General features: G+C 40.3%; 1 protein-coding gene across 1 annotated transcript; it reads left to right on the top strand.

Moving 5' to 3' along the window:
- Positions 1-5,065: 5,065 nt before the first annotated feature.
- Positions 5,066-25,151, top strand: LOC5568709 (zinc finger and SCAN domain-containing protein 2). Its single transcript, XM_021849981.1, has 6 exons — positions 5,066-5,531; positions 17,986-18,194; positions 20,846-21,730; positions 21,976-22,235; positions 24,043-24,855; positions 25,017-25,151. The coding sequence occupies exons 1-6, from the start codon at positions 5,225-5,227 to the stop codon at positions 25,066-25,068; spliced, it is 2,526 nt and encodes an 841-aa protein (XP_021705673.1). The 5' UTR covers positions 5,066-5,224; the 3' UTR covers positions 25,069-25,151.
- Positions 25,152-25,524: the final 373 nt, after the last annotated feature.

The following is a 25,524-nucleotide window of genomic DNA, read 5'->3' on the forward strand; positions in this document are numbered from 1 at the left end:
TCAGCATTGCTTTCCGGGGGATAGGATTCTCAGGATATCGATGGTGTGAAATATGTCACAAGGGCATTACAAAAAGTAGGAATTTCCTGATTATTTTTCGGAAATAAGAAATTTTATGTTGGAAACGCAATTGACTGTTTAACGATAAACTCGCGACGATCGACGCGCCACCATATTTCATATAACGGAGGTTATTAGAACTAACTTGGAGGTGATGATTCGGAGGTTATTTGAGATTTGGAGGTTAAAATCCCCTCCAAACACTAGCGATTTTGCGGTTGCGATGTTGCGAATATTGTGCATTCAGATTAATTTTAGACCGAAGTTCATAAGAGAAATTAAATATTTCCCAAAAAGATCGTCAAAGTACGGCGTCACCATTCTAACTAGTGGTACGCCGACAAAGGAATGCGCCGTAACCCTAACTTGCCTTTACCACAAAACAGTCATTGCGGGCATGGGCAATCATACAGTGTGGGTGGCCTAGTGTAGATGTACACTTAGAATAATATGCCGAATCTCAGCTTTCGAAAACCGAGATCCGCACAGCCGAGCGCTCGGTTATCATCTCGGTTAAATAGATGTAACTGATTAACTCGGTTTGTGTGAGAGGTGCTAGTTTCTGTGTTTAACTGAAAATCTTGGCATCACATAAACACATCACATAATTTTAAGTGTGTAGTTGTGAAACTCAGAAGAAAATATATGCACTCTGTCTCGAAGGATCCGGGTAAAAAAATCTCAAATTGGGTAATTTTTCCATATGCATTTTGATGCACAACGTATCGATTACACACTTAAAATTTGTTCGCGAGCTCGGCATTTGAAATTGCTGAGTTAACTCGGCTTTTAATCATGTTGCTGAAAACTCAGCTAAAAAAAAATTGTAACCGAGTCTCGGCAACACGTGATACTGAAATCTCGGTTAACTCTATATTTTAGCCATAGCTAGGCAACATTGTATGCCGAGCACATACGTTTCACCAAACTCAGTTGTATTGAATGCTGATATATCGGTTTTCCACCTAAGTTTACCGAGATTCTCAGCATTTTGTTTGACAATCTTCCATCTTGTATTTCTTCATATTCGGAAGTGTTTCGGTCTTGTTTCTACGTAAAAAAGTAGTGAAAATATTGCGTAAAAGTTTTGTAAAATGAATCAAACGCTGGGAAGGAAGTGATATTGTACAAAGCAAATTCTTCAGTAAGCACGCTCAATGATTTTTTGTGTTATTTTTAAGGCTCAATGGGTGATATGAATAAAAAACTTTGAACTTTACTACATGTAGCATCTACTCAAAAACAAAATCCACAAAGTTTACTACACATTTGGAATGAATAAAAAACTTTTCGAACATGTGGTACTTACTACTTTCGAACATGAGCAGTGACTGAAGCTGCACGTTAAGAAATTTCCATTCAGAGTGCAGAGTGATTCTGCACGTAAAGAATAATCTATTCAGAGTGACGCTTAAAATTAATACAATCATGCATATGAAGAAAATGCTTGGAATCTAATCGATTACGCGACAATTTGCACAAATCATGAAGGTGCTGTTATTTGACAAGATTTGTAGTGTATTTTTGCGATTAGTCTGGTATTCTCTCTATGTCTATGATTTTATGATGATGGTACATCAAAGAATTTTCTGGGTGGTTTTCGGCCTTCGCCAACGCCGATGATTTTTTAAATACTAGCTTAACATTTATGAAGAGATCTTGAGATTACAGCTATCAAATTTGGAACCACATATTGGGTGATATGAATAAAAAACTTTAAACTTTACTACATGTAGCATCTACTCAAAAACAAAATCCACAAAGTTTACTACACTTTTGGTATGAATAAAAAACTTTTCGAACATGTAGTACTTACTACTTTCGAACATGAGAAGTGACTGAAGCTGCACGTTATGAAATTTCTATTCAGAGTGCAGAGTGATTCTGCACGTAAAGAACAATCTATTCAGAGTGACGCCTAAAATTAATACAATCATGCATATGAAGAAAATGCATGGAATCTAATCGATTACGCGACAATTTGCACAAATCATGAAGGTGCTGTTATTTGACAAAATTTGTAGTGTAATTTTGCGATTAGTCTGGTATTCTCTTTATGTCTATGATTTTATGATGATGGTACATCAAAGAATTTTCTGGGTGGTTTTCGGTCTTCGCCAACGCCAGTGATTGATGATTTTTTAAATACTAGCTTAACATCTATGAAGAGATCTTGAGATTACAGCTATCAAATTTGGAACCACATATTTTCTAGCACCAGTACTGAGATTCTGGTGAAATTGCGGAAGAATTTTGATGCTCCCCGTGTGTTTTCTTAACAGCATGTTGAATTCCGGAAGTTCTAAGTGTTTCTGCGATATTCTCGTTATTTTGGTGGGGTTTCTGATAGTATCCTTGGAATGTCTAGAACTTAGAATGTCGAGATTTTTATGGGAATTGTAGTGATTCCATTGGTAGTCGTTAGAATTCAATGAGGATCTCCCCTAAAACACCAGAGTTCCCTTAGAAATTATCAAAATTCTTGTCGATTCCAAAAAAATCCCATTGAAATCTATAAAATATTTACCGACATTCAAATCGTTTATATTAAAGCTTCGCTTTGAAATTCCAACGGAACTGGAGATCAACGGAATCTTAAAGGTTTTTACAATAATTACGAAGATTGATTTTCAGAATTACAAATATTCACACAATAATTCGCAGGAATCCCTCCGCAATCTCATAGATTCTTACAGAAATACCGTCTCAAAGATACCCACAGAATTCCAAGAAATTAATATTCGGAATCCCATTCCCACCCCAATTCTAGAGTTTTTACCAGATTCCTAATATTTCCGCAATATTCCTGGAATGGTATTTAAACTTCCAGAATTATCATAAAAAATCCGACATCCCTATCGGAATCCCAAAGTTCCTACAGGAATTCCGGAATTCAAAAGGAAATCTGAGATGTCAGAGTTTGCAAGTAAAATTCCAAATTACATTATAAATACAGTCGCCTCTCCACATCTCGATATCGAAGGGACCATCGAGATAGGGAGAGATCGAGACAAAGAAGATTAATTTAATGAACACTAGATTGAAAATCATTCCGTGACTAGGAAAATAATAAACAAACAAACTTCATTTCGAGTTTTCAAATTGTTCTGAACCTCTTAAATCTGGTCTAGTAACCTTTGATTATGTTCATATCGACATATGGAGAGACAATTGGGAACATGAAATCAACAGGAACACATCGAGATATGGAGATATCGAGATAAGGAGGATATCGAGATATGGAGAAAGAAATCGTATGCAGAATGTAGGGACCGAAGTAATCATCGACATAGGGAGAGATATCGAGATGTAGAACATCGAGATGTGGAGAGTCGACTGTATCTGAATTCCTACCGACATCCTAAAATTCCTAGAAAATAACATAATTATCGTAATGCCAGAATTCACACGGATATTACAAATTGCTACTGCCGGTAATCTTACCAGAATCTCAGCATTGGCGGGGCGAATGTTTTCGTAACCTCAGAATTCCTAAGCAAAACTCAAAATACCTTCCGAAATATCAAAACTCATATCGTTTTCCCATGATTTTTACTCAAAAGTAAATTATTCCATTCAATTCCGCAATCTCAAAGCATGTGTAGCAACCTCTGAAGCTAACTACCAGTAGCTTTGTAGTAAATGCTACCTTTATTCATAGCAATGCGTTGTTTATAGTATGTTCGAAAGGTGTAGAAAGGAAAATGACACAAACATGTCCCACTCGTGTTCCACATATAGCGATTACTACCGAGAATGTAGTAAACTCAACTTAGCAGTTAATGTCTAAACCCGACAGGTGCATTTTCTGTCGATAAGCAAACATGGGATACTTAGGAAAATCCCAAAGAGACGATTACAAACATATCCGTTTATGATTTATGAGTAGCTTCATAGATACCACTACTCAAAAATATAAATGAAACTAAATTAAATAATCTTAATATTAATAATGATTGTTTTTCATTTTTTCTGAGATTTCAGTTTATGTGATGCCAAGATTTTCAGTTAAACACAGAAACTAGCACCTCTCACACAAACCGAGTTAATCAGTTACATCTATTTAATCGAGATGATAACCGGGCGCTCGGCTTTGCGGATCTCGGTTTTCGAAAGCCTAGATTCGGCATATTATTCTAAGTGTGTAGGTAAACAACAAGCAATCTTAGATCGACGGAAAACTTTCTTCTTGATCTTCATATTGGCTCTAGTGTATTTTATGTATTTCGGACAGAGCGTAACGTGTATATAATTTTGTCGCTTCAATCAAGATCGACAGAAAACTTTTTTCTTCATCTTCATATTGGCACTAGGGTGTATATAATTTGGCCGCTTCCATTTGATTTTGCTGTAAATTTCCAAATTATATACGCGTAACGGTCTGTCCAAAATACTTTGATCACCCTACGTCCTCACTGGGACAAATACTGCTACTCAGCTTAGTGTTCAATGAGCACTTTCACAGTTATTAACTCAGAGCATTCTTCGTCAGAGTTGCCATTTTCGCATTCGTATATCATGAGGCAGATACGATGATACTCTATGCCCAGGGAAGGCAGGGACATTTCCATTACGTAAAGTTCCTGCCCCGACCGGGAATCGAACCCAGATACCTTCAGCATGGCTTTGCTTTGCAGCAGCGGACTCTAACCATTCGGCTTAGGAAGGCCCGGAAAACTTTCTTATGCTGGTAAATAGAAAAAAAATGAGTGTATGTTTGTGATTTTGTTCTATGATTCACTGGAAGGAATTTCGTTTTGTGTCTCAATACGTATATTGTGTACTTTTTAACTATTTGCTTGAAATAGGAATTGGATTTCGTGGAGAGTTATCTCAGATAGTCAAAAATATCAAATTCGACCTTTTCAAATCGAGTTCCAGAATCATTTTTAAAATCTAATGAAATATTTCACCATAGTCAGTCAAATTCACACACTTAACCCCAACCTCCCAGTGCTGATGATGCGTCAAACAACACTCGTTTGCTTGTGGTAGTGCCCGAGTGCACTTTTGACGCTTTTGTTTACCTGTTTTTCCTCAATGACGGAAAATTTGTCGACAAAATTTCCTCTTCGTAATTTTTCTAGTTTTTCTGCATTTAAAGTGAATCCAGAGGGCTGAAAAAAGTGCAAAACAGTGGCGGAGTAATTCCCCCGTGGAAACCATGTACTGCTGCATACGTAGCTGCCCGTCCAAGTACGGGAAGGCCGCCGTTTCCTTTCACCGGTTTCCGCAGCACAATGAAATCCGTCGCCAGCGGTGGATCGAAGCAGCAGGGCGAGGTAACGAGATAAACTACGATTACGCGGTCGTTTGCAGCCGGCACTTTGTCGGTGGCCGTCCGGCACGGGCCGGGGACCAATTTTCGATCAGTTGGGTTCCGACGCTGCTGCTGGATAGGGATTTGTCCGACGTGGACGCCATCGCTCGGCGACAATCTTCCGGAGCGGCAGGGGCTGTGGTGGACGGCGGTAAGTTTTTAACTTTATTGATTGAATTTGGAAAAGTGGGAAGTTATTTTTAGGCATTTTGTTTCTTCGGTTTGCGATGAAACAATCTTTTAGTAATTGAGCCCCAAAGCTTGACACAGTTTCATATTCGCACGGTACTATCAATAAATATATTCACTTTGACCGATAATGAAAGCCGTGGATGTCACCTATTATTTGACAATCATACCTTTTTTTTATTTATTTATTTTCATCTTAGGAATAATGAAAAAGTATTAGATTTGCGTTCAGTCTGTTCTTTGAATTTATTTCAGCAGAGTTATATGAGCAGAAAACTAAACACCTATTTCGATTCATGGAAAATTACTCGTCAGAAATGCTAAAAAAATCAGTTTTCTTTGATTGCAGTTCGCAGTTGAAAAGAAATAATTTCTTAATAATAGCTCTCTGTATAAAATTGCTTAATTCGGACAAGAAATGTTTTTAATTTTCTTGAGTGGAACAGTATACTTAGCAGTTAAGATGTGAATGAATCGGAGCCAAACTTCAAATTTTCAAGAACACAAATCTATAGAACTGAACAACCTTTTTAACTGAAAACTTAATTGATTGGTCATCACCAGCTAGTGACCAATAGATTAAGTTTTCAGCTTAAGGCTAAGTAGCCCGTCATTCATTTAGGCAGCCATATTGACATTGCATTTCAAAGTGAAAAAACTCAGTCTCCATAGTTCATAATGATCCGAAAAAGTATTACTATATGCGCTGACATGCTGAAAGTATGCTGACACTTTTTTTAGAAGCGCCAGTGCAATAAAAAACTGATTTTCTTCAATTCAAAATTATGACATGAATAGGTAACAATCATCAACGACGCGTACAAATTTCAATGAAGGCGAAGTAGGCCGTCATTGAAATTTGTACTGAGCATCGTTGATTGTGGCTAATTCGTCTCATGATTTGGAATTAAAGAAAATTACTTGGTTTTGCACTGACATAGCTGAAAAAGTATTCAGCATACTTTCTGCATGTAAGCGCAAGTAGAGGTACTTTTATAAATCAATATTATTTATGTTGACTGAGTTTCATCATTTTGAAATTGCGAGCTGCAAAATCAACATGGCTGCTGAACGACTGACGGGCTACTTAGCCTTAAACAGGATGTTTAATTTTCCAGATTTATGCTCTTGAAATTTTGAAGTTTGACTTCGATTCATCTTCACCTCAAAATTTGTCAGTTCGATAGATTTTCCCCTCCGGTTAAAAATAAGCATGGTTGAACTTGACAGTTTAATTTAACAACTTGAGGGGAAAATAACTATCGAAATGACAATTTTTAACTAAAGTTAAACAAATTGGTGAAACGGTTCGCAGCCTTACTTGCCTTCATTATGTTTAACGTGTGTTTTTTTTTAAGAAAATCGGTTGTGTAGCGCACTCTGTATAGTACATTCGATTCTCCATAACTCGATTTTCAAGGGACTTATAGAATTATAGAGGTTCGTGTTACCGACACAAAAAAAATCAATACTTTCATTGACTTTTGTAAGAATGCAATAATATTTTGTTGATAGCATTTTGAAAAATTATATTTGAAAGGTTTTTTTTTTTCAAAATGATTGAGAGGTCTTTTTTATTTTATTAGAAATCAATATTTTTATTTTCATTTTATTTAACTTTCATTACATCTTACAAGTCTTTATACACTTCCAAACCAGAAGTGGTCCTTGTTTCCCTGTACAAAAAGGATTTTTAGATAGATATTGAGTTCTTGAAGGAAATTTTCCTCACGTGCCATCGACTAGTGAAGACATCGAGTTATAGAAATGGAGTGGATGCTGCCTAATTCATTTATTACGTAACGCTAAAATTGTATTTTTTTTTTGTAACCAACAGGCTTACGTTAAATGAATGAATAAATTACAAATTAATCCGTATAGGCCTGAGTGAAAGCAAAAATACTAAAACCCTCACCGCTTAGCGAATACGTAACGGATTCAAATAATATTTTGTCAGTATACTGGCTCACATAATGTAGTTTTTAAAAGTGGCCAGAGGAACTCGGGAATATTCCTGTGGCTGGAGTTATTCCGGTGGGTCATTTGATCTAGTCGGGTAAAAAAGGGCGATTTTTTGGGACATGACAAGCTAACTTTATTTATTTGTAATGGCAATAATTTTAATTTGCTTAAATCATTAGGATCTGATAATCAACATCCCAAATAAAGAGTTTTTCACCGTTTAGAGAGTACCAGATGTGGCTACTCGGTCTTAATGCCCGGAAAAACCGGCTATAGATTTGATGGATTTTAAACCGTTTCAATTCTCTTGAAGTAGAGATCAAACATAGCAGTTCACTGAAAAGCATTGCCATAATCTTAACCACTTTTTCGTAAATTTGAGGCGCCCGGGGACACGAGAATGATTATTTGAAAGATTAAACAAATGCAATACATAAGGTTATCTAAATCAATCATTTCTCAAAAGTTTTACACTGATGCGTTTTACTTAAAACTCCTTGGTATAGTGGCCACACTATAGATGATTCTGGAAATTATCTGTGACTTGAAATTTGCCTACCTACAGGGGCACGAAACCACGACACCCTTTTCACCCGACCTGACCCAGTGACCCACCAGAATAACTCCGGCCACATGAACATTTCCGAAATCCTCTGGCCACTTTTAGAAACTAGATATGTGAGCCAGTATACTGACAAAATATTATTTGAATCTGTTTAGTATTCGCTGAGTGGTGAGGGTTTTAGCATTTTTGCTTTCACTCAGGCTTATACGGATTAAAAACGAAAAAAAACGCCAACGGAGGTACACGATAATTTATACATTATTTTAGTTTTTCTATCCGAGCGTTAAAATGTCTATTTTAACGTGCAGTGTGCAGTCAATATGCGCAAGATAACGACACAGGAAGCGAAGAACAGTGATATTTGCAAAAGTTTCCTTAAAGATCCTAACAAGCGATCGAGATGGGTGAAATTATGTGGACCCATAAAAGATCCGGGTACATCGCTTTATGTATGCTCCCAGAATTTCACATCTGACGATTTTATGTTCAATGCTTCAATTCGGAAATCGTTGACAGGTGCTGCTGTGAAAATGACACGTTAATGCTTCCACCCTTTGAAGGAAGCACCACACTAGACAACGAACTAGCTTGCAACGCTCAGTGGCACAGTCGAATAACATTCCTCACGGCATGTGGCGGGAATCGAACCTAAATGTTGTGGAAGAATATGAAGCTGGTGCAGTCCCATATTGAAAAATAAAGGCATAACAGTATGTATATGAACTTTCAATTTCAACCAAAATAGCAACTGCAAAACTTAAATTTTGTTCAAGTTTTTTTTTTGCTGAATATTAGAAGCAAAATGAGCACGCTAAATGAATATGCCACGCATAAATGTACTAGAAAATAATGAACATTTGTATTAAAAGTCAAACTTTAAACTTTAAGCCCTATTTTTTCAATGCCTACTTTTTCCATGTGGGACAGTTATGCCTTTATGGGCAGCATAGAACTCTAAAAATTGAATTCACACAAATTTTCAAACTGAACTGGAAATTGATTTGCCATCAAAACCGTTTTAAAGTGACACCGTGTTACTTTCCCTATCTTTCGTCTCACTCTAACAATTATCATCGAAACTTTGTGGAAGCAATGGAGTGGTTCTTGGGATTTGCTTCTTGAAATGGATAGGGGGATAGGGTGATTATGATGACGTCCCGTGCGGCCTTAACAAATATTCAAAGGTATATTCTCGCATAATTAAGAAAAAACTCAATAGCAACCAAGTATGTAGCTTATTGTTTCTGAGCATTGCTTCACCACAGTGTTGTTTAATAAGTTTAATAACGTGTTAACCTATACATCTGCTCAGAAACAACAAGCTACACACATGGTTACTAATAGTTCTAGAGCGTCATCAAAAACTATACATTAATTATTCATACAGATGGAATACCCTATTTCGTACTAGACAAACCTTGATTAAATATATAATTATTTCAATTATTTTTATGTCTACTGGGTGGAAATAGTTCAACGATAAATACAATAATCAAAAATCATCTAGTTCGAATCAAATTTCAAGGTACTTATCACAATTTTTTATTTTACATTCAATTTGATTCAAATATCCCATATCTACTCGTGCTTGCAATCAAATAGTGACGTCACCACTTTTTTGGTTGCAAATCATGATCTTCTCCACCTGTACTGTAGCTCATTGGGCTTAAACCCGGGGATACTGTGTCCCTTTATATTTTCTCTTAATCTAGAACAGTTCTATTTCAAGTATTTTTTTTTTCAAGTAGCAGGGTGGCCACCGAACATAGACTACTACAAAATAGCTCTGTATGTTATTTCCAAGAAGTGCATTAATTGATAACATATATTTTCATGTCGCTTCTCCATGCGTAAACAAAAATCCAATTCGCGATGACGGAGGCAATTACCACAGTTGACCCTATGCGTGAAGCTCCGATTTCTTTACATGGCAAAGCATAGGAATCAATTTTCAAATGATTCTAAAAAATTCAAAACTAAATTTAATTAAATTCCGTTAAGTGTACGGGTTTAGATTTATGATAAGCTATAGAATCCGTATACTATTGAGGAAAAAATATAATATCAAAATAATGTTTCTATAATGTAGCCCATCAATAGTCTATCAACATGTACTTAAAAGAACTTAAATTGCTATTGTAATTAATGTTTTATAAGCAATTGAAATTTCACTTCCTATACCTTGCCGCAGAGGTTCCCAAACTTTCTTAGATCATGGCGCCCTTGGCAATTCTCTGAAAACGGCGCGGCGCACCGGAGCTAAAAACTGAAGGCTGAGGACTTTCTTATACATGAGATACCTTTTTTTTGTATTTATCTTTACCAGAAGTATAATACTTCCAATATGGACAAAACAACACTAAAATAATTCGATGGAGGATTATTCGGGTGTTTTATGTATTATGGGCAGTGCGATACGCGTATATAATTTGGCCACTTCCATTTGATTTTGCCGTGGATGGCCAAATTATATTTGCATAACGATCTTTCTAAAATACTTTAATCACCTTGTTTAAAACTATAAACTCAAAGTGATGTACACTGCAATTTATAGACAGTTTGTGTCCTTTTCTAAGCACAACTTCCAAAGTTATCTTTGAAACCAAAAATGTGTTTAGTTTTTAATGCCAATTTTCAAACGATATTGGCATCAGGGCCTTCAAATGTCAATGAATATCAATTCAAATGATATTCGAAATTTGTAAATTTCATCGCGCTTTAAAAAAAATGGACCTGACTTTATCATTCTGATGTTCGATTACTGTAGTTGCCAATGCTTTTCAAAGTTAAATCTCCAATAGAAAGTGTAAAAATAAATTTTCCTTGACATTATTTGACTCTGATTGGAATACTCCAATTTCTTCGCACATTTACTCACACAAATATGCTGTTGCAAATAAAATGTGAACTCGTGAAACTTCTGTTCTAGTAAGTGAGTATTTTGCTACATTACTCCTTAGCGATAAATGAAAAATTCCATTTACAAATTACAATCCATGCCTAAACGCCAAAGATTTTTTAGAAACTTATAAATTGTGCGAGGAGGTGAATGGGATAAAAAACGTGAAAGAGAAGCTTCAGTTCTCAGAACTCAAATAAAAATAAGATTGGACGTATAATAAATTGGAAAGCAAGTCTTCAAAAATGAGTATTTTCTGAGCTGTAAATGTTGAATTAAATTTTCATTTTTTGGCTCCTCTTGGTAACACCTCTGTTTTTTTTTATTCCTTCGTACCTTCGTTAGAGCGAATTGCTCAGAACTAAAGGCTGACTATACAAACATGACTACGGGAGGGAAACTGAAGCAAAAACAATTTAATAAAACTACTTCTGCACAATATTCAAACAAAATAGTGTTAAAGCGGGCAACATAGCCTTCTTCTTTTCTGGCGTTACGTCCCCACTGGAACAGAGCCTGCTTCTCAGCTTAGTGTTCTTATGAGCACTTCCACAGTTATTAACTGAGAGCTTACTATGCCAATGACCATTTTTGCATGCGTATGTCGTGTGGCAGGTACGAAGATACTCTATGCCCTGGGAAGTCGAGAAAATTTCCAACCCGAAAAGATCCTCGACCGGTGGGATTCGAACCCACGACCCTCAGCTTGGTCTTGCTGAATAGCTGCGCGTTTACCGCTACGGCTATTTGGGCAACATAGCCTATTCCGTCTAAATATTGGCAAAAGTAGAGGTAAAAATTTGCACTACGGGGTCCAGCACAGACAAAGAAGCTGTCATGCAGCTCCAGCTGAACACTCCATAAAAAAGGCAACACTGGGCTTTAGTCGATCAAATTTTCTGTAACTCGTTAGTGAAATGCACTTAAGATGATCATAAAACGAAGCCAAACCTCAAATTTTCAAGAGCACTATTCTAGGGAGCGCTGTTTGGCTCTGAGCTGTAAATTTATATACCATCTCCAGCAACCAATCGATCAAATTTTCAACGGGAACGGTTGTCAGGTTCTCTAGATCTGTAAACTTTAAAATTCGAAGTTTTGCTTCGTTTTATAATCAAATCAAGGGGCATATTATAGGTAAATATGGTTTTAATAGCATTTAAAACAATTAAAACAAACCCCTGCCGAAGTGAATCAAACGTGTCAAAGATATGATGTGTCTTCTTTTTCTTCTTCTTCTTCTTCTTGGCATTTACGTCCTCACTGGGACAAAGCCTGCTACCCAGCTTAGTGCTCTTATGAGCACTTCCACAGTTATTAACTGAGAGCTTTCTTTGCCAAAGTTGCCATTTTCGCATTCGTATATCGTGTGGCAGGTACGATTATACTCTGTGCCCAGGGAAGTCAAGGAAATTTCCATTACGAAAAGATCCTGGACCAACTGGGAATCGAACCCAGACACCTTCAGCATGGCTTTGCTTTGTAGCCGCGGACTCTAACCACTCGGCTAAGGAAGGCCCCCCGATGTATTAGCATAATTAAAAACCGGGAAAATTTTGGAAAATATACCGGGAAAACCGGGAAAAAAGCGGAAATTTACAAAATGAAAACTTGGTGGCCACCCTGAAGTAGTGTGTTTGAATTATTCTTTTGTTATATTTCAAGTAGTGTATTTGAATTAAAGCGAAGTAGATCTTACTGAAAACGGGAGCGGGCTATTTGACATAAGGTTGTTTGGCATAACGGTTATTTGGCATAGTGTCTATTTGGCATACCAAAATCATTTCCCTTCAAAAGATGACGCGTCTTGATTAAAAACGGTTATGCCTTATAATCGTTATGCCAAACGGCGTTATGCCAAATAGCCTTAGGTCAAATGTCTATATGCCGAATGACCCAGACCCATTGAAATTTGTACGTGTACAAATTTCAATGGGTCTGGGCTAATTCATCTAACGATCGCGAGTTAATGAAAATCAGTTGGTAAATAGGTAAAAAAGTATCAGCATACGCTCTACATGTAGGCTGAATCAATATTAACTCCAATAACTCGGAATTGAAGTGACCAGCAAGTTAAAGAGGTATCGAGTTACAGAACATGAAACCAGTGCAACTACGATCCTAGGGATTATCGAGGTAACCTTGAAAGCCAAATTTAGTATGGTTCTCTAACTCGATACAGAGTTGCTTGCTGTCACTATGACGATTTCGACAGGCCGACGCGATATAACTCTGATCATTCTGTATACCATCAATATGATGCTGGTTATTCCATCACCAGTGCCCTGATGGTGATAGAATGTGGATATAACTGAAAGGTTAAGTTGAGTATTTAATTTAGCTAATAAAACGGCAAGGCAACTTATCAGTAAGAAATTTTTGACAGTTCTGTGGATGAATGGCAACTATTGGTATTCACTTCTCTCCGTGTTCTTTCCGATTCTCGCTTTTACACAATCGGTTTCGACGCTTTCATGCTACACTCCACCCAGTACGGGTCAGCTATCACTGAATGTTCGGTAGCAGCAGATATTTTGCTATTCGTTATCGGTGACGTTCGGGTGAGTGAGTGAAATTTCCCATGCTTGAAACGTATTTTTAGCATGACAACGGTGGGAATGTTACTTAAATGAATTGATTAAACAAAATATGAACAGTTCGTCATTGTAAGTGTCAAAATAGATTCTTGTACATTAGCATTAAAAACCCCATATCTTTCCTTTTAACTGGTTTTTACCATTTTAAAAAATAACCTTTAAAAGTGTCGACTTACCATATGTTCACGTTGTCTTTAGAGTATTGATAGGTGATTTTTTGAACTGAGGTTGCATGAATCGCATCGCTTGCCAAGGTGAAACCTGATCATGCAGCTATGATCCCTCCCCACTAACAAAATTCCTTCCCACAACAAGATTTGAGATGTAGAGGTGATCTCGGTCTCTGATAGTAACAATGGATGTCACACTAACAATCGTTCTCTCCCCAGATGCTCGTAAGGGCGAGGCCGGCGTCGTTATTGACTTTTTAATGTTTGGAGTTCTCAAAGGTGTACATTGACGATGGAAAGCAACTCCCCAGCTGCATCAATCAAGTTTCTTGTGCAACTTTGATTATTCTGGCCAAGTAGCAACCACGAATTGTACGGTCATCAATGGGCCTTTTCACATGACGTTCCAAATCAGCTGATCGGGAAGCCCATTGACAGTTCTTCTATGGAAATGACAGCCTCGTGTTAGCACCGGTCTTCCACCGATGTAAACAAATGCATAGACGGATATGTCACATGAAAAGGCCTATGCTTATGCTTATTGCGTACTAAGAAATGAAATTATCAGAAATTCGATTTGACATTGTAAAATATTACTTTTGTCGAAGCATGTCTTATCCCTAAAAGTGTTTTTTTTTTTTTTTTTTCTATGCAATGGGGGGATAATCTGCTCAACAGACGCCGTGTGGGGTTAGGGACCATTTACTACATGCAAGCAGTAAACAGGACTACACCCCCGACCCACTAAACCATTTCCATTGCCGCCAAACCCTTCGTCTCTCCGGGACCACCAAGAAGGCATTGCTCCGGAGAGGGGCTATTGCACATCGCATCCTCCAGGTTAGCTGCGTAGCCATGCAGCAACGAACATCGATGACACGCTTAGGGGGGTCCACCAAGGTAGCATGCTGGCGCTTTGCCAGCTTCCCAGGTGGTCCTCATCTCCCGTTGTCCGCTGAAAGCGGGCAGGGTCGACCACTACGCCCGCGCCCAGCTGCACCGCAGGTATCAAGAACTGATACTGCGGGCTTCGCAATTTGACCTACTGAAGGCTCAGGCCCTATCAGCTAGCACCAGCTGGGATTGCTGACGAAGGGGCCTCCACCTGCCCCGAACAACCAGAGGCTCGTACCAACCCAGTAGGCCGGCGCTACGACAGCAGCGCTACCAGGATGTTCTCCCCGCGGCCACTTAATCGCTGTAAGGGTCGATTTCGACCGTAGGGCACCGGTATGACCTACGTAGCCGACTGCGAACTCTTGGACCACCTGTTGTTTAGCGTCTGCACTAGCCACTCCTCGAGTCCACTCGCCACCTCCTTTGCAGTTCCGAGACGATGTGGGTGATAGCCGATGAAACGGCATTCCAGCCAAACTCGTCTTCACACATCCTCTGGACCAAATTGTCCGGAGTCGTGTCCCGACCGCATGTGGCTAACATGCGGTCACGCATTGTGCGGAAACGCGGGCACACGAACAAAACGTGTTCCGCCGTTTCCTCTAAACCTGCACAAACTGGACATTCGGGAGAACCCGCATGACCGAAACGGTGTAGATACTGTCTAAAGCAACCATGGCCCGAAAGGACCTGTGTCAGGTGGAATGTTAGTTCCCCATGGCGCCTATTGACCCAGATATCTAACCTCGGAATCAACCTGTGAGTCCACACTCCCTTGGTGGAACTGTCCCACGCACGCTGCCATTTGACCATGGAGGCCAGTCTGGCAGTCCTGCGTATGCCTCTTGTGCCGCGCATTTCGAAGCACTCTATGTCTTCCATGATAAGGATACCAATAGGCACCATACCGGTGATGACGCAGAGTGCATCGTGTGACACGGTACGGTACGCGCTCGCAACCCTCAGGCACATTAGCCTATAAGTACTCTCTAGCTTGCTACGGTAGCTCTTGGTACTTAAGGCCGTGCCCCAAGCCGGGCCACCATACCTCAGTATGGACGAGGCGACACTGGCCAGAAGCTTTCGCTTGCTGGCGTACACCGCAGAGCTATTGGACATCATCCGGGACAGTGCCATAATAGCTGTGGAGGCTCTCTTGCAGGCATAATCGACATGGCTACCGAAGGTAAGCTTGTCGTCGATCATCACCCCCAAGTGTTTGACGGAGCGCTTCGAAGTGATCGTGCAGTCGCCTACACTGATCACCGCTTGCTGCACCGACTTTCGGTTGTTGACAACAACCGCCTCAGTTTTGTGGTGAGCCAATTCCAGTTTCCTGGAGCTCATCCACTCCTCCATAATTGCGATCGAGTGGGCTGCAGTCAATTCCACTTCTTCGATCGATTCACCGTAGACCTCCAGCGTAATATCGTCGGCAAAGCCAACGATGACCACACCCGCCGGGAATTTTAATCTCAACACCTCGTCGTACATGACATTCCATAACACCGGGCCCAGGATGGAACCTTGCGGGACTCCCGAGGTTATGTGAAAGCACTTCCGACCCACCTCTGTGTCATAGACTAATACCCGATTCTGGAAGTAACTTCCGAGAATCTTGTACAGGTACTCGGGTATCCCCAGACGCAGGAGCGCATCGGCAATAGCCGCCCAACTGGCACTATTAAATGCGTTCCTTACATCCAGAGTCACTACTGCGCAGTAGCGAATCCCCCTCCTCTTACGCTGGAGTGCTATCTCAGCGGTTTTCTTAACCGTCAGAATAGCGTCTACGGTGGACTTCCCTTTCCGGAAGCCGAACTGGTTGCTTGAGAGACCATTTACACTCTCAGTGTACCTCAACAGTCTGTTGAGGATGATCTTCTCGAGCACCTTCCCCGCCGTGTCAATCAAGCATATTGGTCTATACGCCGACGGGTCACCAGGTGGTTTCCCCGCCTTTGGCAATAGTACCAGGCTCTGCCTCTTCCACGCATCTGGAAATACTCCCTCGTCCAGGCATATCTGCATAGCAGATCTGAACATACCGGGAGCCTCCAAGATTGCGACTTTGAGGGCCAGGTTTGGAACTCCGTCCGGACCTGGTGCCTTCCCCATGCTTAGGGATTTTGCAATCCCTACAAGTTCCTCATCGGTTACTCTATCCTCATCGCCAGCCCCAATCCCCGGCTGTCCTACAAAAGGAGGCCATGGGCTAGGGTTGTGGCGCGGAAAGAGCCCCTCGATGATCCCCTCCAGCATCTGTGGAGATTGCTCCGTAGGAGCAATTGCACCTCTTGTCTTCGCCATAACGATCCTGTAGGCATCACCCCACGGGTTCGCGTTGGCGCTCTGACAGAGTCTCTCAAAGCAGGCCTTTTTGCTCGCCCTTATCTCGGACTTCAGCGCGACGTTGGCAGCGGTGAACACCGCCCGTCGTTCTTCACGCTCCTGCTCGGTACGTGCTCGCTACATCCGCCTCCTGGCCCGTAGGCAGGCACGGCGCAGGTTCGCAATTGCTTGAGTCCACCAGTACGTCGGTGGTCTCCCATTTCTAGGGTGGACTTTCCTAGGCATGGTCGCATCGCACGCACGCGAAAGCACCGCTACCAGTTCGTCCCCGCTTAGGCCGAGTAGGTTACGCTCACGGCGGAGCGCCTTTCTAAGTACTTCGTCATTGAAGTACGAGGTCTTCCACCTACGAGGGCTTGTCCGTGACCTAGCCGCTTCCTCTACGCGCTGCCTGCTGTTGTTGTAGTCGATACTGTAGCGAACCGCCAGGTGGTCGCTGTGAGTGTAGGCATTGTCTACCCTCCAGTTCGAACTACTCGTTAGGCCAGGACTACAAAAAGTAACGTCGATAATCGACTCCGCTCCGTTTCGGCTGAAGGTACTTTTGGTACCAACATTAGCCAGATCGACATCTAGCACGGCCAGTGCCTCTAGCAGGATTTGACCTCGCTGGTTCGTGATGCGGCTTCCCCATTCCACGGCCCAGGCATTGAAGTCACCCGCTATTACTACTGGCCTTCGCCCTGTCAACACGGTCGTCATGCAGTCCAGCATCCCTAAAAGTGTAGGCAGGACAAAGTGAGCACCCCAGTGGAAATAATTAGCAAGGCAAGATTTGTAAGACTTTTTTTTGAATGGAGTTTTTAAATGGCCAAGCCTTTGTTGATCAGTCCACAAAAAGTTGTGGAGATAACAAGGTTGAGCATAGAGCACATATGGTATTGTGGAGTAATATAACATTTACGGACATTCTCGGCTAGGCATTGCATATACAAACCCCAAAGCTTATATAGAATCTTTTTCTTGTTTTCCAGGAGCCATTCAGGATGACGATGACATAGACATTAACTGTGCGGTTCGGGGCTGCGGAATGACGAAGGAGGAAAACCCATCGCTGTTATTCTTTTCCGTCCCACGAAATCCAAACGAGCGACGCAAGTGGCTGCTCCAAATTGGGATGCTGGAGAATGCCATTGAGGCAAACATGAACAACGTGTTGGCCGTTTGTGAATTGCATTTCGATGTAAGTTGATTTGAATCTCATCCTAGGGCTGGCAGCATGTGTCTTGGTCACTATTTTAATTCAAGCAGCAATCTGCGTTATAAAACCACTAAAATTTCTACCAGGAATTTGTCCATAAATTCCTCTATAGATTTTTCTGAGTATCCGACGCCATTACTTTCAGTTATTTCTGCAGGCATTACTCTGCAACGTTTCCCAGGACTTCTCAGAGTTTTTTCTCTATTTCTTCCACTGATATCTCTAGTAGTTACTTTAGCAGATTTCCCAACGATAAGTCCAGTTTTTCCAAGACAATCTTTTATGTTAATGCTAATAGGTGTGGGATTTTTCTTAAACGTTATTCACTTAGAATAATGTTTACGCCAATTTAACTGTGACAGTGTAGACTTTGAAATAGAATATTTCAGTGATTTTCATGAATTATTATTTATTTATATAAACTTCCAATGCACATCTTGTCAAATCATTTTAAGCAATCGATCCTTATTTTTTTACATGTTTTCCTAGTGGATTCGCCTTCTTCTGGTTGTTCTTGGAAGCATACTGTTGGTAATCACCATGCGCAAGCTGCGTACCAATTGTGTTACTATACCTTGTCTATACTATACTATACCAGTGCCAAATTTCTCCGATTTTTTTCAAACTAGTGAAATATTTTACTAACAGAATGTTACATACATGTTAAACCAAAGAAAAACAATCCAAATGCAACATATTTGTGATGGGCAGGCTTTATTTTGCTCATCTTGATCTGATAGATGGAGCGACCTCGTACGCTCACAACAATTATGAGTCAGCATTCGATGTTGGTTGAATAATCCGTGGCTGAGAGAGTGGAGAGAAACGTTGTTCTATCCAAACGCACATCTTCCATTTGACAGCTCTAGCTTACTGCGATGCTCTGCAAATACATCATCATTGCTTTTGGGATGAACTGAGGTTGGTTTCTCCCTGGGAGGGAGGCACAGATACTACACACGAAATATAGAACAACGTTTGTTTGAACTGCAAGATAACTCCAGCTTGCCAACTACAATCAAGGCAGGCTTGGGGAAAAACGCTAGTTTTCTTTTGTTGTGTATTTTCGATCTTTCCTGTCAAACATGCAAAAAGGGCCACAGTTTTCTATGCACTAAATATTCATTTTCATTGCAAAAAAGTAAAATGATGCGTTTTTCAATGCTTTATATTCAATTAGATTGAAAGGTGCTCACGTGACATTACTAGCATTAAGTGCATGAATTGATTTTCATTCGATTTTTGTCACTTTTGATGAAATGCGAAAATGTGTTTTAATCAGTTACGCGCTCTTTCCATGTTAGTCCAATGTTTGAGATCTGGGCTCACAGTGACAGTTCATTACAGCGGAATCCCGGCTCACTATGACGTACAGAAATTTTGTATTGGTTTCTCCCTTCCAGGTTTCTCCGTCAACGCAAGAGCATGATTTCGCTTTCCTCTTTGCCCTTTTGGGCAAAGAGCTACAAAGAGACAACTAAGAGCTGTCTGGAAATGCTTTTCCCCGAACTGAGAAATGGGAAAAAATGCTCTGCCTCTAACTGAGAAAGGGAGAAAATAATCTCTTTCTCTTTTAAGCAGTGAGGTTGTCAAAACAAACTCTTTACCACTGTGGGAATGAAAATAAGTAAACACAAACGTGTAAACTCTTCATCCCGCAGAGCTCGTACGCTCAGTTTGTGTGTGTGGGTAAAATCGCTTCTCTTTTGTAGTTGATCATTGAAAGGGGGAGAAAGAGGATAAGTCAAGAAAAAGGAAGAAGCCTGGTGATGAGGCCTTCCTTAGCCGAGTGGTTAGAGTCCGCGGCTACAAAGCAAAGTCATGCTGAAGGTGTCTGGGTTCAATTCCCGGTCGGTCCAGGATCTTTTCGTATTGGAAATTTCCTTGACTTCCCTAGGTATATAGTATAATCGTACCTGCCACACGATATACGAATGCGAAAATGGCAACTTTGGCATAGAAAGCTCTTAGCTTAGCTTTAACTGAGGAAGTGCTCATAAGAACACTAAGCTGAGAAGCAGGCTCTGTTCCAGTGGGGACGTTAATGCCAATAAGAAGAAGATATTTGTGATGTTCAAAAATTGTTAAACAGTTAGAACACAATTTGAAAGTTGATGTTGATTGCTATCATTTTAAAACTTTTTCCCACCAAAACTCAAGATTACGATTGAAACACCTGTAGATTGTTGCTATGAAAAATCGAATTACGAGAAATGTTATGCGATTGATGGTATGAAAAAAAACGTGTTTTTGTTCAAAACATTTTGATTTTACATGTATATGTGGCAAAAACATAAGTTTGCAGCCATGTGATAAATTTACTAATTTATTATTTTAAATGAGAACTCCTACCTCCTGGTACCTGTTTAAATTAGTTTTGTTCTTTTGGTTTCCTTAAGGTTTCTTATTGGTTCCTGTTTGGTGTCTTTTTTCAAGCATGAGGCCAATAAAGTTCATATTTTTGAGACACTCTGTCGCTACCAACCCTAAGATATAGTTTTATAAAAGTTTAGGTAATTCTTTCAAACTATTTTATTCAAAATAAATTGAGCTTGACCAATTTGTGATCCTGCCAACTCAGACAACACTGCTTTTTAAAGAACGCATCCTAACACAATTGCTTATATTTTCAGCTAGCAAAAGATCTACTCAATTATGACGATGTAATTTCTATGGGAAGAACTGCTATGCTAAAGGAAAATGTAATGCCGAGCCGGAATGTCCCGGTAATATCAGGTCACAATCCGGCACACTACACTCACGAGTTTCCCGACAACGACTCGTTCATGATGCAAGAAGAGCAGCCAGCACCGGTAGATGACGACGACGATGAGTCTTTGCTAGAGGAAATGGTCCAACGTAACGGCGAGGATAATCACGAAATGCCTGGATACCCTGCACACATGCAACCAAGTCCAATAGAAGAGTTTTTGCATATTTGCCGTTCCTGTTTGAGCACTGATAAAACCAATCTTGTGTCCGCTTTCGATGATAGATTAGCAGAAATATTTCAACAGTTTACTAGCGTGAATATAAACGAACACGATGGCATTTCCACTATGATATGTGTTGACTGTAAATCGAGACTGCTGGAGATTCACTTCTTCCGAGATACTTGCGTCACAAACACACAAATTTTGATTCATCGCTATCAAAAGTGCTACGGAATGGCGCAAGATGGCGCGCATAACGATCAATCTCATCATACTGTTGGCTATGCTCCTCAAGTAATTCCGAGCGCTAGTAATTACAATCGTTTCGACATGGGTGCCGATGACCCGGAGGACCTCCTGATGCCACAAAAAGAAGAAATGGAGGTACAAGTCCATAAACCTAGCAGACCCCGTGGTAGACCTCCGAAGGTACCACCGACTCCACCCAAACCCGCTTTCTCTCCGAAGCCCTTCGTTATCGAGAAAAAGAAGAAAACGCAAAAGATTGCCACCATGAAGAAACGCTTCAAGTGCAAATTTTGCCGAAAGGAATACAACTCACGACCTGGATACGAAATGCATTTAGTAAGTATGGTCAAAGGTTTGCTTAGAAAAAAGCCTACGTCCAGACGGAACTTCTTTTGACTCCATTTCCACACCCTTCTACATTAAGGATTTGTAACTTTGACAGATTTCGATGTTTTTCTTCAAAATTCAAAAAAAGTTTGAAAATCTAGTCTCCCATATATTACCTGATTACTCCATTGATCTGAAGCCATTTCGTGGCGTACAAGCACCACTCCATTGTTATGTATATACCTATATTTCAGGCAACTCACAAGTACCATCAGCAGAGTGATTTCACCGAAGAGTGCAAACGGTGCGACATTCTGACGCGCAAGGGCGAAGTTCATCGTTGCTACACCGACATCCTGTACTGCTACGTGTGCGGAGAAAAGTATGGCAAGTGGGGCCACCTGAAGCTTCACCTGGCGAAGAAACATCGTATCAAAACCAAGCGGCGGGAGCTGATGCTGAAGCTCAAAGAAATTGGATACGTGGCTGGCACCAGGGTGAACGCCTTGAAAGTGTGAGTATGTTTGTGGAAAAGCACTTTTTCTGTAACCTTCAAAATTTGACTTGGCTTATCACAGTTTTCGCAACTTCTTCTCACTCGATCATTCTCAATGTGGACGGTTCGCTTAGTTATTATGACTAGATAGGTGTCGTGGAGGGGCCTTCCTTAGCCGAGTGGTTAGAGTCCGCGGCTACAAAGCAAAGCCATGCTGAAGGTGTCTGGGTTCAATTCCCGGTCGGTCCAGGATCTTTTCGTAATGAAAATTTCCTTGACTTCCCTGGGCATAGAGTATAATCGTACCTGCCACACGATATACGAATGCGAAAATGGCAACTTTGGCAAAGAAAGCTCTCAGTTAATAACTGTGGAAGTGCTCATTGTACAGGATAAATCTCTGAGAAGTCAAGCAGGTTCGACATCATCCGGTGTTCAAGCATAAAATCATGTTAATCAGGGTAAACATAGTCCTTGGGTTGCTACAAAATAACATTGCTCACAATCATCTTCAGAATATTAGATGCAGCAGAAAGGGCAATAACTCCTCTGTAGTTTCCTAGTTACTACCATTACGTTTTCATCCTTTTATGATTTGGAATCATTAGCTTAACCTAATCTCAGCCTAACTGATTATGTGGGCCACCTTAACAATCTCAGAAAATGGGAAGCTTTGCATCAGTTTTAATGGCTCTCAGTTAGATAACCATAATTCTACCTTACAATCATCACGGAGCTGAGTTCTGTAATTAACTGAAGCCATCGATCTTAAGGCATGCCTAAAATAGAAAAATGTGTAGAATTTGATGCTTTGAGACATAGAAATATCATGATTAAAAAAGAGTGCTTCGTAAAGTCCAAATCCAAGTTTTTTGTGTTTGGTTTCGAAGCTGAAAGTGGTTTGTGGCTGTTCAGTCTAGGATGGAAGATCAATTGGTGAGCTCGTTTCATGCTATTATTTTAAATGTTTACACGTTACATTACAATATACACTTTTTTTGACATCGATAGAAGTGTTATTTTTATGGGTTTTGTCCATTCGCTTCTATTTTTGTAATGAAAAAGCCTTGTTGTAGTTTGTCACTATAAGTGTGGACTTACTATACACTTTTTCAACGATTAATAGAAGACTCCTTGCTTTGACAACAATTAAGATGTACTTTCTGATAAAAATTGATGTCACACTAACAATCCTTCCCTTCCCCATTCACCGTAAGGACATGGTCGGCGTCGTTTTTGACTTTATAATGTTTGGAGTTCGATAAATTGTACATTGAGGATAGCAGGCTACTTCCAACCAAGAGTTGACTGCAGAGGATTAGCCCTGCCGAGGCTGGTCCCTTGTAACATTGTTTGAGTCGGGTAGGAGAAGCAGTTTGTCTAGGCTACTTCTGCTACATGTGAAGACACGAAGAAATACCGTATGGTGGTTCTGAGGAGATGAGGGTCTGAGGCCAATGGTAATGTCGGTGCACTCTGTACACCACTTGAGCAATGCAGCGAGAACTGTTCATGTACAGTGCATGGGCTGGTTTTAGTAGATAGTCGTTTGTGCGACATCAGTTCACTCCCTGAGTTACCTTCTCAGGGGCTCTGTTTTCAGATTTCCCATTTGTAAAAAACAAAAAAAAACATGAACATTACTTTTGGGTAATTGTTATATTCTTCCATCATATGGCAGAGGCTCTATGCAGCAAATAGAAATATAGGCATTCCATTTTTTTTTTTATTTCTAAAACCAACAATCATGTCATATCAACATTAAAAAATCAAAGTTGTACAAATGCTAACCGTATCATTGCATTTCTTGTCTCTTCCAAATCAGGCCTCCCACAGCCCTAGCCGCACAACAGGAGGAATCTGAGGAGGAAGACGATGACTACGAACCACCGAGGCCGGAAGAGGATCCAGAGAAATCAGAAAGTTCTCGCAGTGCTACAAGCTCTCCTAACGACCATCAAAGCAAATGTAGCTTCTGTGGGGTTGGGTTCCTGTACAACTCAAGTCTGGAGATGCACATGAAAACGCACAGTCCAATTGAGCTGACACAGTGTAATGAATGTGATTCAAATTTTGAATCTTACCTGCAGCTGGAGTGCCATCATGATGAACACACCGACGAAGATCCTTTGCCCGAGGAACTCATATGCAGATTATGCGGCAAGCAGCTAACGCGCCAACAAACGCTACTGCTCCATCTACAGTACGTGCACAAAGACAAGAACGTGGTCCAGTGCAGCACGTGTCCAGAACTATGCGAAAACGCCCTTGAGTTGAGCAACCACTCGTGTCGTGGCCAGCGAAAGCAAACTGCTACGTCTTCGAAGGCCGCTACTAATGGCGATTTTGTAATTGTCAAACCAGAATCGATTCTCAAAGGGACATTGAGCGAGGACTCTAACTCGATGCCGGTTGGAATGCAAGGATCAGATGGAGCCGATCCGTTGCTTGGACTGGGCAACGAGGAGGTTATCGATCTGGACGACTCGGATGATGATGACGGCGATAGGCAGGAGAAAGACAAATATGATTGCTCGATTTGCGCCAAGCAATTCCCTAATGAGGACGTACTGGATCGCCACATGAAATTGCACCGTATGATGAACGCTGCCAAGGCCAATGAAATTGGAATACGAAAGTAAGTGTGAATACAGATTGTTTGTGTATTGTTTCGGGAAAACTGACACTCGGTTCACGGAAAGTACTATACTATTGCACCACTATCATGAGAATTTTAGACCTATATATGTCAAATGCTATTCCATTATGTATTAGAGACTAATTTCATTTTGCTTGTAGTTCCTTTTCCAGAGCTTTGAATTGCCGCCGTGAAGTATCACAGCCCACATAGGTAAGCTTATATGAAATTTTAATATTTATTTTCCTCGTATTTAAAAAAACATTATGACTATTTTAGTTTTACTTCGATTATTTCACATGATTTTGCCTTAAATACAAATTTTAAAGAATTAACAGAAGCATTACATTCTAGAAAGTACCTCTGTTCTCCCAAATCCCTCTATCAATTTATACCTATAATAATTTGAATTCTACATCTAGGGGACAATTATGACGAATTATGACATTTTTCCTACGAATTATGACATTTTCCCTATTTGATGGAAATATCACCACATAATACTGTTAGAAGGGGTGGTAAATGACTGGATTAGGCGTACCATTGGTACTTCGAGTACCTGTAGGTATAAAATAGACCCCATTTGTGGTCATACAATGTAAATTCGTACAGGAACAATCGGCATAGACCCAGGCATCGAAAACTGGTTAACGATTGGAAACTCGGATC

This window comes from Aedes aegypti, chromosome 3, assembly GCF_002204515.2.
Source record: "Aedes aegypti strain LVP_AGWG chromosome 3, AaegL5.0 Primary Assembly, whole genome shotgun sequence".
In the NCBI taxonomy this organism is placed as follows: domain Eukaryota; kingdom Metazoa; phylum Arthropoda; class Insecta; order Diptera; family Culicidae; genus Aedes; species Aedes aegypti.

Excerpts from the sequence above, each read along its gene's own strand:
- LOC5568709 (XM_021849981.1), top strand. The coding sequence starts at position 5,225 with ATGTACTGCTGCATACGTAGCTGCCCGTCCAAGTACGGGAAGGCCGCC. Across the intron at positions 21,731-21,975 it reads CTGGATACGAAATGCATTTA|GCAACTCACAAGTACCATCA; the intron begins GTAAGTATGGTC and ends CCTATATTTCAG. Across the intron at positions 24,856-25,016 it reads AATGAAATTGGAATACGAAA|TTCCTTTTCCAGAGCTTTGA; the intron begins GTAAGTGTGAAT and ends TTTTGCTTGTAG.